Raw genomic sequence first — 16,633 nt, 5'->3', positions numbered from 1 at the left:
CAGATTCCTAGTTCAGGATTCAAACATGTGCGAACATTACTCATATACTGGCAATTACTGCGTCGTCCAGTTTGGCAGACGTAGACAGCACACGTGGAGGGGCTGCTGTTCAATTGTCTGACCCTCAGGGAAATCTCCACGTCTGTCATGTCTGGTGTTTTGTTTCCATCAATCAGCACAGACACAGCACATAGTTAGATTGTCTGTGATTGGACATCAGGAAAACAATACTTAGCAGAGAGCAAACAGGATATGGGAGGGCTGCTCTGAGTCACTGTCCTTAGAACAACTGCACACTGACAGCTGTACACAGATTATTTCTGCTGCCGGGGATTTGTGTCATCAAGGTTTTAGGCTGATGTATAGATCTGAATTCTGTAGAGAGGGACATACAGGAGGGGATCACAAGAGGATGAGGTAAAAGACAGTTATATGGAGTGTCTATACCGCGACCAGCAACAACATAAAAACTAGTTACAGCACATATAGTTTGTGTCTTTGCTTGGCATGGATTCCACAAGAAGTTATAAATATTCCTTTGAGATTCTGATGGATAGTAACATGACTGCATCACGTCATCAGCTGCACTTTCATGAAACCAGTTTGTGATATTTTGCATTATCTTGCTGGAAGTTTCCATTAGAAGAATGTAAACTGTGACCATAAAGAGATGAACATGGTGAACAACAATACTCAGGTAGACTGTGACATTCAAGGCAGTCTGGACTGTTGACACGATGCAGGTTGGATTCATGGATTCATGCTGTTGATGTCAAATTGGGAATTGACCATCTACAGTCTAAGCAGAGATCCAGATTCATCAGAGCAGGATGTTTTTCAGCCTTCAGCTGTGTAGTGTTGGGGAGACTGTGTCACTGCAGCCTCACATTTCGTGATTATGGGTGTGAAACCTGAATTTTTTTTTCTGCTGTTCCACTTTGTTCATTCTGAGATAGTGCTCTGTTCAACATAGTTGTAAAACGTTATTATCTGTCAATTCTATTTTCATTGTGCCAAATTACAACAAATTAAGTTGAGAGTTGAAGTTGAAGTTGAATGGCGTTACCAGTAATAACAGTAGCAATAACAACAGCACCAATTAATTATCAAAAATATTAAGATGGCCATGCATTCAATTAGCTTATAGGTTTTAATAATGAGTGTAATCATTTATCAATTGTCATAATATATTTCATATAATGATTTCTATATTTAATACAAATAATCCATCAGCTGCTTTGAAAATATAGTTTTTTGATCCTTCTTGGTAATAAAGTTTATTTTGAATTTGAATTTAATAGAGAGAGCAGTTCAAACAAGGAGGATCTGCAGGTTTACATGATTACGGGGTTCATCATAATTGTGAAATGTGTTTACATTATCATAAGGTTTAAAGTGTGCCATGACATTTATGGGAGAATTCGACTGGCAAAATAGACCAGAGACAAAATGTCTGATACCTCAGGATGAACAGCACACCACTACAGAGGGTTAAGGGTAAAATGACAATCTTTATTATCAATTTAGTGTCACACAAACATGGACTTTGGATTGAACCAGGGGAGAGTGCTATCTCTATTGAGGGAAGCCAGAGCCTACTGCACTGTGTACACATCACTATCACAAGTAATGCAAAACACACAGGAGGAGCAAATCACTGCAGGCTTCAGGAAAAGCGTTAACTTGTCACACTACACAAAGGGAAGTCAAGCCAATATCACAAATGCAAGAGTGAGGCCAATTCTAAAACCTCCCTGCCCGGAGTTTTACCCAGCTTCTCTTTTCTGCTAATGCTAATAAAATACAGAAATGGAAAATGAAATATAGAAAACAGAATTATGCATACAAATGCACAAATTGTGTGGTTGGAGACACTAATTATACCATAAGGGTCCTCCTGGTGATGTAATTAGTGCCATGGCAACTGAGCCATCAAAGTTTAGATTGAGATGATTTATTCATTGTCTCCAATGCTCTGCCGGGTATACTGTAGATACAGGCAGTCGACAAATTAAAGGAAGAACCTGAGAAATTAATGGAGAACCCAGGATGTTACTGTCCATATCTATCGAGCTTGAGGGGTCTGATGTGATGATTATGAAGATGATTTGTTGTGGCGTTCACAGTCAACAGATCTCAATGCAAGTTTGGACTGAGGTGGTAGGCAGCGCTCTCCACCAGCACCATCAAAACTCCAAATGAGGGATATCTTTAGAAACAATGGAGTTCCATCTCCCCCAGTAAAGTGATGGCATGTTTAAGTAACTCTTTAATGAGTGAGTAAGATCTTACTGTCAGTCAGTTGGATGAGATCACAGCACAGATAAAAAAACAAAAACATGGTGAACGAAAAAACTCAAACGAAGCTAAACAGACGTTTTGTTGTAAGAGAAAGGGTGCGACACAGAGGCTACATTCATATATCACTATGTTTTCATATAAAACTGCATTTTCAATATAATATGATCTCTGTCCACACAAGTGTTTTGGCTCCGTATCAGGTCAATTCTCGTTCATACTAACGGCCGAAAATGCACATAAAGTGACTACTCACAGTAACATGAGCGTGCACAAGAAGTATTTTGTTAGTTGCAGAATTGTTGCAAAAGCTAAGACTACAGGTTCAGTAATGCTTTTTAATTGATGATCCATGTTGCGTTCTACTCTGATAGGAGCCTGACGAATCAGCGAAGGTTACGTCCTGACTGGAAAGATCTAATCAGAAAGCGGTTGTGAGTGTCTCCATCATTGTTGCCAAACATCTCAGTTTCTGCACGTCCAAACTAGGAAGCAAAGAGGAAGCAAAGAGTCTAACATATTCATATTTATATTGGCCCCCTTCTTAAATTACATTAAAAAATATTATCTTACATTAACGTTGCCTTTCATTACATTACAGCACTCCCAACCGGATTTATCTAACATAAGAACACGTTTAAAAACACATATGTTGAGCAGCATTTTCCCATGACAATACTTCTGCCATCATTCATACAGCTGTGGTATATCTATCTATATGGTCAACAAAAAGACGGAGATTCAAAGCAGCAGCTATCACTACGAACCAACCAATTGACATTCCAGATGGCACAGTGACAGTTGGTCAGCTTTCTGTTGTGCAAAAAAATGACTTATGTTATTTTTCTCTTTTTCCCTTTTGAGTTTATTTCAGCTGAGTTCAATGAAAAATTAAATTACATATTCTGTTACACTTTTAAGCTCACTCTTCATTCTGGTGCTCACACAAAATAAAAAAATAATTCACACCTTTCTGGAGCGGACTTCACAGCATGCTAGTTTTTCAGACTGTTTAAATATGCCATAAAACCTGAGACAGGTTTCAAACCATTGTTGTTCAGTTCCTGCTGTGATTCCTTTGTTGTTCACAAAAAATATAGGAAATGGTGTTTCTTTATACAGAACCAGTAAGCAAAACTATTTACAGTAACAGGTCTTACGTTATGCTTCTGTGGATAATCTTGTTGTATAATCTGAGCATTTCCATGCTGTTAGTGAAACAGGCCATAAATGAGACAACACAGAGCTGTGTATGCAGGCTGAGCGCATCAGCAGGCTACTTTAAAGATGCAGTGAACTCTAGAAGATTTAGATCAAAAATGCATTGTGTTTGTTTGCTTCAACCGTAATTATAAGTCTTAGAACAGAAAAAAAAAACAGTAATGGGAGATTTTCGAAAAATAGGCATATTGAAATCAATCAATTAATCAATCAATCAATCTCAAAGCCCACATTCAAAAGGTTGAAATTTGCCTCATAGGGCTGTACAAGGTTTAACATCCTCTGGCCGTAATCCTCAACAAGAGTGAGGAATAACTACCCAAAAAAACTTCTTAACAGGTGATAAAAAGAAAAAAAACAGAGAGAGACACGAGTGAGTGAACCCTCTCCCAGGACAGACAGAAGTGCAATAGATGTCAGGTGTAACAGAGCACAGCAACAATATAACAAAATCTTCATGGATAATATGTCCATGAGAAAAGTCTGTTTCTAACATTAATGGTGAGGTGTTGTCAGTGTTTTAAGAATGTATACATAAGAAAAGGTCTGACAGGGATGAAGGGAGCAGCAAAGATGATGATGATCAACTGTCATGATAGAGGTATAAGTAGTATAGTACAAATCAATGGTTTCAGCTGGTGTACTTTTCAAAGTATATTGGTGTTTTCGGGTTTCATGCATCTCATTTCATCTCACCTCGGCTGATGCAATTGCTCATGAAGGAAGTAAAGTGGTTTTATTTTCAGTTAATTAGGACCTGCATTGTGTTCTCAGCCCCCAGGGTTTCTTGTGCTTGGAACCTTGTAAATCCTCCCAGAGGTTATTCTTATGAATCATATCCTGCTTTCTGCTTTTTTCTCTTTGTTTTCTTCTTCTTTCTCCTGTTGGATATTTATACAGACACAGGGTGCACAGACCAAGTCTTTGTAGGATTAGAGGCAGGGCTCCTTAGCTGTCCTGATGTTTTCAAACACAGTTTTATCCAGATACTTTAAGAAGAATACCATTCAGACCGTGGTAACAAGGGGTTTAGATAAATTGTTCAAGTGTGTTCCTATTTCAATAGAGTCTGTCTGATCAAGGTCTTAGATAGACGATGAATTGGTTATATTCTGTTACTTTATTGGTTGAATATTTTCACACTTAATGTATTTGGTGGTTTTAACATTTTGTTAATATCTTCGTTAATATTTTATGGTTAGGTTGTATTTGAAAAACATGGCATTTTAACATGCTATTATCAGGTTTATTTATTTTAAACCTTTTTGTATTTTGAGGATTTTAGTTTGTGTGACTGTGCAGTGGTCATTTAAATTAGTTTGTTCAGACTGTGTTCTCAAACCTCATATAGCCTTTCAGATTCCATACCCCACCTTTTTTTATGATGCTGGAGAGACACCCCATAATTGTGCGGGATTAAAGTCTAATTAAAGATTAAAGATTAAAGTCTATCTTGTAAGAGATTTAAGATACTTGGACAAGGTAAGAGTGAGGTTTTGGTCTTGGTTAAATAACCAGATTTCCTTGAAACATTTTCATATATTTTGTTTCAGTCAATCTGCCTACTTTCTTAAAAAAGTATTCTAAATAACGCTGAGCATGATGCAAGGTCAAGGTCGTAGGCGTCTCAGATTTCAACTGTAGCAGCTGCACTGAAATAGAGCAGCGCCGAAGAATGTATGATTAGGTTTGTTAAGCCGGAGGCCTGTTGCTTTATACTTGTTTTCTTTGGATAAATGTGAATAATGAAGTCACCTGGGCAGAGTTTACATAGTGAGAGCTACTCTGTTCACTGCTTCAGCCTTCTGCTCTGTATTATGTGAGCTAGTCCAACGAGACTGGGATGATTTCTTTGGAGCCTGCTGACTATGATTCACTGACTTTTATTTAGACCAAAGCAAGAACACCTCTTCAGCTTTGTAGTGAAAAGGGACCTTGTTATATGAAAAAGTAAAGAATGTAGAGTGTTACTTATGTTAGACTTATCACAATGAGCAGTATTTACTTATTTTAACACCCCACAATTCAACTCAATCAAATTTTATTTGTATAGCGCCAGATCATAATATACAGTATCTCAAGGCAATTAACATAGAAGGTAAAGACCTTAAAAAGTTATAGAGGAACCCAACAGTTCCCACAATGAGCAGCACTTTGGCGACTGTGGAGAGACAAAACTCCCTAGATAACTGGAAGAAGCCTCTAGAACCGGACTCAGCGTGGGCGGCCATCTGCCTCGTCGGGTTGGGAGGAGCAGAGAAAAATGGGGAGGAGAAGGGAGATGGGTGGAAAAGAGGGGAGAGAAGAGAAATGTGTGTGTGTGGGGGGGAGAGGAGAGACAGACCATAAGCAGCATCAGGTTTCTATTCTGACTAGGCCTTGTTACTGTCCAACCTTCTTTAACCACAATGTTTTAATATTTCAATATGTGTATTTTTTTGTGTTGCAGCAACATGTTCCCATCTAATTTGGTCCAGGCCACATTTCAGCAGGTAAAGTCTTTCTTTTCAGACACAGCACTTACAAACACAAAGGCTCAGAACTTTTTTAAGTGCCTTATTGCAAGTCTCTCACTGCTTCTGTTTTTTATTCCCTGGCAACAGTATCGAACAAGTAGCGAGTACATTGTGAAACCCAAGCCCACAGTGAGTCTGACCCAATCAGAGTCAACCACACGGCGGGCACTCATCTATGGTATCCAAGATGATAATGGAACTGACATCCAGAACTTCGCCCTTGACCTGACTCCACCCCCTGACGTGCTCGTACGCACTCGGGAGGGAACAAGCGATGGCATGAATGTCCTTGGAATTGTTATTTTTTCATCCACCATGGGTATATCGAGATGCACTCAATGCACTCAAACCTATTATTGCAAATTAAATACTTGCATTCATCATTTTAAAGAATGCCTTTTGTGTTTTCACAGGTATTATGTTGGGAAGGATGGGACCAAATGGCAGCGCCTTGGTGAACTTTTGTCAGAGTCTGAATGAGGCTGTCCTCAGAATTGTTGCCATTGTCATATGGTGAGGATTTCATTTAGCTTTATATGTCCTCTACAAGCAGTGGAGGACGAACATGCAGCGAGGGGGTTGACACATCATTGCCACAATGTCATATTACTTTACTGAATTAATGCGAATAAAGGACTTTTAAAGGGATCTTTTTAAGAGATACATTTGTATGTGGAACTTTTTGATCTATTTCGAAAACTTTAGTCCAAGCTACACTTTAATAGACATTCATTCATTATGTGATTCAAATCTAATGAGCGAACGCTCAGTGTAGTTTCCCTGCCCTGACCTTGGTTGCTGTGGCAACTGCTATTTTCAATTGGGAAGCTGTGTCTGCGCAGCTGTGTTGCAGATAAACAATGATCTACGGTTTAAAGTATTTGACATCTGAGTGATTTCTGCAGTTTCATTATTGAAATAACAATGAAGAGACTTGAAGGCAAATTCCTTCACTTTTGAACAGTGTCAGGTCAGTTCTGATGTCTTTGGTTATTTAAAATTCCAAAAATTGTCCTTAATTGCCGACTGGGTTGTTTTTACAGGCAACTAATTTGTCCCAGAAGTGCTCCATTAATTAACAACAGTGGAGTCACTGGGGGGGGGCATGCAGGCATGCAAAGCGTGCACCTTCCAATCAATTCCTTTCAATTTGACATCCGGGATCTTAGAGGATCCTGTGAGGCATTATTGTTAGAGGACCTCTGAGGAGGTCAAGGGTCTTCAGAGACCAATAAATCCTACTCCGATGAGTATCTTTATGAAAGATATAGATTCTCATTGGATGGAATGAGAAACCATTGACAGCTGTTGGAGCCGAACATAACCAAAGTTCATACATACAACATGTATGAACATAGTCTTTCTTGGACATTACCCAAGAAAAGACGATTAATGTACTATTATAGAGACTTGACCGTTCCCATCGTAATCACTGTTTCAGATTCAGAGACTCGTCTCGCTCCCACTGCCCCTTTATCCTTTTATATTGAAAATCACTTACCCCACATTTAAAGAAGCTTTTTATAAATATTTAACTTAAAAAAAGAATAAAGCTCATCAACATAATTTGAAAAAATAACATCTGTGTATTGTGTATTGTGTCACATTTGAAAACACTTAGTACCTGAGGAGGTGATAATGAATCATTTTAGTGTCCATTCTGGCCTCAGCCCAACAAAAAGTAGTAAATGCAGATAGGCTATAAACCTGTGATGCGGCATTGGGCCTTTCCTTATTTGTCACGATAGGGGTAGACACACCGACTTCTTGTAAATATGTTGCCACCTTATTTCTTTGTAGACAGAATTCGATAGTTGTCTAATTCTTACACAAAGCTATACAAGAAAATGTCATCTTGTTGCAAAAATATTTGCCGTTGCAGTTTAGCTGTATAAAATCATGATTTTTAGGAAATAAACATTTTTCATCTATTTCATTTGAGATCGTATCGTTTGTACAGCTGTATAAACATCTCATGATGTCGCTCAAAAAACCTAACTATCTGTTAAATTATTTAAGTTGTATACGAAGACCTCACAGTTACTGTTTCTGACACTGACCAACTCCCCATTCAGGTACTTCCCATTTGGCATCGTGTTCCTGGTGGCCGGTAAGATCCTGGAGATGAGTGATCCGTCAGACATGGGGAAGAAGCTGGGTTTCTATGCCATCACTGTGGTGTTCGGTCTGGTGTTGCATGGCTTGTTCATCCTGCCTTCCATGTACTTCTTCATTACCAAAAAGAGCCCCATCGTTTACATTCGGGGAATCCTGCAAGCTCTGCTCATCGCCCTTGCAACCTCCTCCAGGTAAAGACAATTACCATACAGTGAAGAAACTCAATTAATTTATCTTTTAGGAAAAGAAAGAGTTTTTTTTTTGTCATTTTTGAATCTCAATACATCTCACAGTCCTGATGCTACAGATCCTTTCCTTTCATAACAACTCACAGGAACATTACTGTAAAAAGCCTCATAGGGATGTTGGGAAAACATCTGGTGCGTGGGGGAAGAGAATGGAATGTAAAAGAAGCATTCCGCTCATCTGATTAGACTGGCGCTTATCCATTCGTGCATGTGTGTGCGTTTTTGTGTGTGTGCGTGTGGTCAGGGCCACATTTTTGCATGCACATGTGGTTGATAGTTTGGGATATAGCACATTAATGTAAAAGCAGACATTATGTTCACTGTGGTACACAGATTGGTTTGTTAATCCCATGCAGAAATAAACGAAAGCCAGCGCCTGCCTGGAAGTTGGTGAGCAGCAAGCTGGAAATCTAAATCATAACAGCACATGTTGGAAATGCTTTGCGATTTGAAATAAATTGGACAAAACACACAAAACCACTGGTATGGTCAAATAAATTTGAAAGCATTTCCATGTGAATCCAGTCCTTGTTCTTGGAGAAGGTGCGTAGTCAGCTTGAGTATTGACCACAGTATTTGGTGACCGGCAATAATACTACATTCATTCAGCTGATGTACACAAAGCCCCAAGGAGAATTAACCCCCGCAAGGCAGGAGGCCCACACAACATCCCTGGGCGTGCCCTCAGGTCATGTGCTAAGAGCTGGCAGATATTCTCACATCCATCTTCAACCTGCCCCTCTCTCAGGCCACTGTCCCCACCTGTTTCAAAACCATGCCCATCAACCCAGTTCCCAAAAGGAGTCCAGTGACTTGTCTGAATGCCTACAGGCCATTTGCACTAACTCCATCATCATGAAGTGTTTTGAGAGAGTGGTTCTGGCCCACATTCTGAGCAGCATACCTGAGACACTGGGCCCATTGCAGTACCCCCTGCCCTAATAGAGGTACCAATCTTTGCAGCCCTTCACATAGCCATCTCCCACTTAGAAAAGAAGACGCCTAAATCAGGATTATCTTCATACACTACATCTACACTTTTAATACAGTCGTCCCTTACAAGCTTCAAACTGCTAAACCTCAACTCCACACTCTGTGACTGTTTGTCTGTTTTCCTCACTGGCAGGCCTCAGCCTGTCAGAATTGGAGATACAACATCAAACAGCCTCTTGATGAACCCTGGTACACATTGTTCACAGCATATAGAAGTGAGATGGCAAGTCTGTTGACATGGTGTGAGGAGAACAATCTCACCCTCAACACAGACAAGACCAAGGAAATGATTATGGACATGAGAAAGGAGGGAAGAACGCTGAGTACCCGTGGGCTTGCGGGGGAGCAGCTTCAAATTCCTGGGCGTCTCCATCAGTGATGGCCTCACCTGGACACTAAACACCACCCAGCTGGTCAAGAAAGCACAACAGCCGCTGTACATCCTGAGAAAGCTGAGGCACATTGGCAAGTCACCAAAGATCCTCAGCAACTTCTGCAGCTGCATCATTGAGAGCATGTTGACCAGCTGCATCACTGTGTGGTATGGGAGCACCACTACAATGGACCGCAAGCGCGTGCAGAGAGTGGTAACGACTGCTGGGAGGAATGTCAGGACATCAGTACCCTCTCTGCGGACATCTACCACCGCAGAGACCACAGAACAGCCTGCTCTATTATTTAGAACTCCACCAAGCTCCAACACAGACTGTTCACACCAGACTGAGGAACAGCTTCTATCCAACAGCCATCTGATTGTTAAATAGGTCAAATACTCACTGGCCCTGACACCAGCCTGTCTAACTCAACACACAGATCCATCAATCTGCAATGTGTGTTTTGCACAGACTCAATAAGAACATAAATCTATAGCACTACATTGCACTAATGCTTTATTGTACATATTCATATTCTTTTATTTTTCGTACTTTGATATTTTTTAACTCTTAAAAAACTGGGTATTCAGAGTGGAAGGCAAAGAAAGAATTTCCTTGTACACGCCTGTATTTATGTAAATAAACGCTTTAATCCTCGAGATGTATTAACTGGGCTCAGATCATTCAGATGCATCGTTGCATGTTGAATGTCTTACAAACATGATTGCATGTTATCTTATACTTAAGAGTTTCAGCTGTTTCTCTCGCCACAACAAACTGGAATAGCCCCAGTTGTTAGCAGATATACTTAGGACAATTTCAGAAGCGTTATGTTACTGACTTTCAAATCTTCTGAGCTCTTTGGTCTTCTTCTCTGTCTTCCTCAGCTCTGCCACATTGCCTATTACCTTCAAGTGCCTCTTGGAGAACAACCACATCGACCGGCGTATCATCCGATTTGTGCTACCCGTGGGCGCCACTATCAATATGGATGGTACTGCTCTCTACGAGGCTGTGGCAGCGATATTCATCGCACAAGTTAATAATTATGAGCTGGACTTTGGCCAGATCATCACCATCAGGTCAGTGCACCGTGCTCTATACCATCTGCGCTTGTAAGCTCATTAACATGGGAAAGATATCATTGGGATTTGAAAGCAATGATGTCAACAACAATAAATCCTTTAAACTGTAGAGCAGAATCATCACGGAATATATATGTCTCTGTTTTTTTAACATATCCACTTAATTTAATGACACATGGGAGAGTAAACAGTAAATTGGATGATGGATTAGAGGTTCCTTTATCTAATGAATGTGCCATATTTATTTATGTTCACTTTTCCATTTATCTGTATATTTTGAAAGATGCTCACATTGTTACATGAGCATCAATGACTTATTTTTGTGGGTTATTACCACACCATACTTTCAAAAAAAGAAACCAAACCAAGGATTGAATCTCATACTGGTGGCAATCGGACAACAGTTTCCACCAGCTACAGTGTGGTGTCTGATCATAGAGATCATCCCAGCAAATAGAAGTGGGAGGATACAGATGATGTCTCATCTGAAGGTGTTGAATGACTGTCCTCACATAAAGGATTCATCAGAGTAGAGAGCACACTATTTCTGAATCCAGGGACACATGAATGGGAAAATTGCACTTTATATAATGAACGCTGCCACAATATCTGCTCCCTATTACACAAAGATGTTAAAATAACAAGCTTTTGCACATAAAAAAAATTATGTAATACCAGCATATATAATGTAGTGTCACCGCTTTACTATAGATTGAAACTGACGCTTTAAATCAACATGTCTAAGTACGGACTTGCTTCTCCTTAGAACTTAAAAAATTGGGGTGATTCCATAGCTCAATAGCAGATGACAATTACATTTAAAGGACCCTTCTCCTATATGTATCTGTTTGAAGCTTCAGTCTCTCGTCAACGATATCTTCATGGTGTTGCACACAGCTGCAAACATGAGAAGTGATAATTCTACAGTGGGAGATGTGTTGGGGGAGGAGTTTCCAATACACTGCAATGATCCAACAAGCTCTTTAATCAAAGCACACTACCGCCTTTAAGTGTCTTAGATCCGCTTTTAACCCCATAGAGTCAGTGCTGGTGCAGTGTAATGGTTTGACTTCATCCATTATCATTGTGCTGCAGGGACCAATGTAAACCCTTGATTGTCTTTCCAAAATGAAGGAAGGACTCAAACCCGGAAATACAGGGATTATACGTACATCAACAATAAACTATGGGGAAAATCACACCACTGCAGTGAAACTCCTGTGTATACTAATTGGGAACATTCATCTGCTAGTGGTTCTAGTGAATTTGAGAATTTGAATATGAGTAATACAAATGAGTAATATTTTCTGAAATATATGTTTTTGATTAAGTAATAAGAATAAGAATACGTTTTTACACGTTAGTTTAACGGACACTTATGTAATATTTTTTATAAAATATTCAATATCCTTGCAAAATTATGCATGCAGTAAGAAAATTGAAATTACTCCCGATGGCCGATCATTGTGAGGGCACGGTCATATCTTCTCCTGTAGAGATTGTCTACAGACATAAATTAAGGAATTAAAATATTACATCTTTTGTAGCTGTCATCCTCCCCTATATTCAAAGTGTTCAAATACCAAGTGATGTTTTTTTTATGTATAATTTCATGAAGCAACTGTAGATTGAAAATATCCGCTTATCTCTGTCTGAAAAGAGCCATGTGGCCTCAATAAACCACCATATCCCAGTCACGCCACCGGGAAACCTCTGACCCCAACTCACCTCCCCCACCACTAGCATGCTGCCACGAGCGGAGGGATCATCATCCTCAACCTCCGGATCTGCACCAGTCATCACATGTGCAGCAACATGCCGTTCACTGTCCACACACTGTCTTCTATTATAGACACCACGAACCATCTGACATCACAGAGGATGGGACTAATCCACATGTAGAGGGACGGCCTCTGTGGAGAAGTTATTAGTTCATTCTGTTATCTGCTCACAAAATGAGGCCAGGCTTATCTTTTGATTGATTTCCAAAAAGAAGAAGAAAAAATCATTCATATAATTTGATGCGTTTGTACTATGAGTAAGTTCTCATTAAAACAACCTAGCTGCTTTCTGCTGCTGCCCATGGAGAATTAGAGTGGTTCAATTAAAAAGATTGGCTCAGTGAGCAATAACAATACAACAGCAGGGTAAACTGTGCTTGAGACTAATTGAAAATCCTTGTGTGTGGAATGTGATTTGATGTGATGGTCAGATCTTTCGTGTTTTCTAAAGACAGTCTTTCAGACCACACAATACTTGTAAGAGTAGAGTGTTTTGCTGTCTGCTAAGCTCTGATGTGCAGAGGATGTTAGAGCAGCAGGAGACCAAACTCGTGAAAGTCAGTATTCCTGTTACTGCATATATCGAAACATTGCTTTGTTAAATAAAAGAGTAAAAGTTGTTATTAGGAGCTGAATAATGTGACTTACTCCTTTGTTAATCCTATAGTGAAAGACTGTATGACCTGTACCTGCACATACAGTGTATTTTGCTTGGATATGCACTTTGGCTTTTCTTCTAGACATATGTTGGACCAAGGCCAACATAATAGTCTTGCCTTGATGTCCATTTGTGACCTTATGTCCTTCATGCCTTACCAGGAGCCTTAATATGTGAAGTTTTCCACTTAACTCCTGAAACTCACCATTTAGGAATATGGAGGAGGAGAAAATGCAACACAACAGTTTTGAAGCATTGATGTTGTTGGCTTGGCATGAAATAAAATAATGATATACTGGAGGGTACTGGCCTTGTCCACCTGTGTGTATATTATATTTGACCACATGGGGCGCCACACAATAATTTTCAAATTCAATTTTATATTAACATTACCTCTAGGCACTTCACCAAATGGCTTAATTAAAAAAAGTAAGCATCCAGCAAATTTCTCAACAAATGTTAAAGACAACAAGTAAATATATGTGTTTGTCTGTTAAATGTGCTTGTAACGTGCGGCACAGTCACAAAATATCCCCATGACTTACAAACCCAGAAAAGCAATGTTCTGTGATGAGAATTAAGAATTGCAATTAGATTATTTGAGAGACAAAGTACAACTTTTGTGGAAAAAGCAGGAGTCTAACATCAATGAAATGAAAAGTTGGTTGGTAGTTTAGAAATGATTAAAATACATGAATTCCTAAATCTCGAATAAAGAGTATATCTCCTTTTGTAGTCCCTAGGCATAAACTATTACTATATGTTTGTAAATCAATCAAATCAAATTTTTATTTGTATTGTCCATATTCAAAAATGACAATTTGTCTCATGGGTCCTAACAAGATGCGACATCCTCTGTCCATAACCCTCAACTACCAAACCACCCTCTAGCCCTGGTATTGACAGGGGAAAAAAACATAGAAACCTCAGAGGGATCTGCAACTGAGGGTTTGTATCAATTAAGGGAACAAGGTTTTGTTCTATAATCATACTGACATCCCATTTCTCTACCAGCATCACAGCCACCGCAGCCAGCATTGGTGCTGCAGGAATACCTCAAGCCGGACTGGTCACCATGGTGATAGTGCTAACATCTGTTGGGTTGCCAACCGATGACATCACTCTTATTATTGCAGTAGATTGGGCACTGTAAGTACTATGTGTGTCCACCTCCATCACTTTTGCGGAACATATCCAAACTAATCATACAAGAGCACAAACAGATGAGTTCCCTTTCTAATCATGTCAGTTTCATTCAGGCCAAAATGTCCAGAAATAGTGTATGAAATAATGTTTCTGTGTGTGTGAATGGATGAATGTAAAACTGTACTGTAAAGCGCTTTGAGTGGTTATCAAGACTAGAAAAGCGCTATATCAATACAAAACCATTTACCATTTACCATTCCGGTTTTTCATATTCTCTCTCTCAATGTCTACCCCCTCTACAGAGACAGATTCCGCACCATGGTGAATGTAATGGGCGATGCTTTGGCTACAGGCATCATGGCACACATCTGCAGGAAAGACTTCTTGAAAGAGGGAGATGGGGTGAGTCCAGAAAAGGTTATTTTCCCTGCAGAAGGGTAACAGGATCATACACAAACTTAGTTTTGTCTTTGATAACAGAAAGGATCGACATGTGTATCTGCATACAGAGCAGGGAAGTGAGAACCAATCGCTAGTGGTCGCTCGAGACATCATCTAATGCCAGGTGTGAAGCAACATACTCAGAGATGTCCACCTGTGATTGGTCCCTTTAAGAGAGATGTACTTCAAGGCATGGCAAGGGCTGCTTTTTGCATGATCAAGCTGTCACGATGAAATATGGACCCCAGTGTTCTGGCAGCACTGAAGTTACAGCCACACAAAATGTTGTACTTTTAAAATGCATCACCTCTACTACGTTTACAGGTGGCATCCCCAACACACCTCACAAAACCCCCCAACACTAAAAACTATTTTGGAAAACACTGCTGGCCCTGTTTTACTATGAAAACTCTGGGGTTGTTTTTTGGCTGGATGGGCAGAAACTGAGAATTGGGTGGACAGTAGACTGTATATGAAGTTGAACATCATGACAACTTCCATAAGAGAAGCCACATCATCTTGATCACCTCATAATTGCTCTGCGTAGTACTGGTTAAAAAGCATGCTTCCTCCATGTTAGTGGATGGGATACGGACCAAAGTAAAAAGTCAAAATACACGTGAAATAATTATCTCTCAAAGATGGTGTTTGTCATTTTAGGTAGTTCTTATTCGTCATAATCTTACTTTTCCCAGTAAGTTTGTTTTTCAATATTTGATTTAATAAGAATGGGTTGAAGCATCATGATATGTTGGCCTCATTTTTGTAAAACAAGAGGAAGTGGAGATGTGTATGTATGTTCTTACATTTTAAACTCTAATCATGCCATAACTTCCTTCCTTGACACCATCAGGTGCCACTGATCTGCGAGGCCAAACCCACCCTGAGCACCCCACCTTTGATGAACTGTCACAACAACAATGGCAACTACCGGCCCCCTTCCTCAGGGATCAAACATGAGCTCCTGCCTCCTGACGTGGCCCGGCTCATGCGGCTTGAAGAGGGCGTGCGGCCGCTGACAGACAGGAAGAAGCCACCGATTCCTCCAAGGCACCTGAAGAAGGGCAAAGAACAGTGCAACATTGACATGAATGGCCTTGAGACCAACGTATAGCCTCCTCCTGGAGGTTTATGTGTTGACTGTGTAGTTGTGCTGATCAGAGCCTCTGAGCAAAGAACACCAGATCAGGTGGGAGGACAGGACGACTGAGCTCTTCTTCACATCATGTGTTTCATTAAAATGAACAGATTATTCTATAAATATAAAATGTCCTTCGTCTGGACCTTCAGGTTGAACTACAAAACTCCCAGACTCTGAAAGCACACGTGAGTACTTACATTGATGAACTGATTTCTATTTGATATCTACATTTTATATGATTTGCTGTTTTCTTTTTTGTTTTCTGTGCATCATGTTAATAAGTAAAGTGTTTACTTTGTTTTATACTACTGCAAACAGCCAGTTATTTGGGTCATATAAGAGACGAGTCAGGACTGCAAGAGTCTGGTGTGAGCTGAATGGCAAGGAGGCTAAGTGAAATGTCCTAATTGTTTAATTTTGCCTTAACAACGCTGGTGGTGCTACAGGCTGACTGAGGAACAGGAGAAGAGATTTCACCAAACTTCCACTGTGGTCATGATTAAGCGTACAAACATGCAGTAGGATAGAGATTTTAAAGGTTTCATGGCTTCATTGAATTTAACTTTCCTGGCACTTGAACAGCCTAAAAAACATCTACTGGTAATGTAACGTA

General features: G+C 39.9%; 1 protein-coding gene across 1 annotated transcript in view; it reads left to right on the top strand.

The window, feature by feature from the left end:
• slc1a7b (solute carrier family 1 member 7b) overlaps positions 1 to 15,993 on the top strand; it is a 33,530-nt gene extending 17,537 nt beyond the window's left edge. The window contains exons 4-11 of the mRNA XM_061078270.1: positions 5,969 to 6,011; positions 6,123 to 6,354; positions 6,449 to 6,548; positions 8,111 to 8,344; positions 10,656 to 10,850; positions 14,307 to 14,441; positions 14,741 to 14,840; positions 15,733 to 15,993. Coding sequence (XP_060934253.1) covers positions 5,969 to 6,011; positions 6,123 to 6,354; positions 6,449 to 6,548; positions 8,111 to 8,344; positions 10,656 to 10,850; positions 14,307 to 14,441; positions 14,741 to 14,840; positions 15,733 to 15,993 — 1,300 coding nt within the window. The remainder of the gene's footprint in view (positions 1 to 5,968; positions 6,012 to 6,122; positions 6,355 to 6,448; positions 6,549 to 8,110; positions 8,345 to 10,655; positions 10,851 to 14,306; positions 14,442 to 14,740; positions 14,841 to 15,732) is intronic.
• The last annotated feature ends 640 nt before the right edge of the window (positions 15,994 to 16,633 follow it).

The sequence above is a fragment of the Limanda limanda genome, chromosome 9 (assembly GCF_963576545.1).
Source record: "Limanda limanda chromosome 9, fLimLim1.1, whole genome shotgun sequence".
In the NCBI taxonomy this organism is placed as follows: Eukaryota; Metazoa; Chordata; class Actinopteri; order Pleuronectiformes; family Pleuronectidae; genus Limanda; species Limanda limanda.
This window is presented reverse-complemented; position numbering and strand designations above follow the sequence as displayed.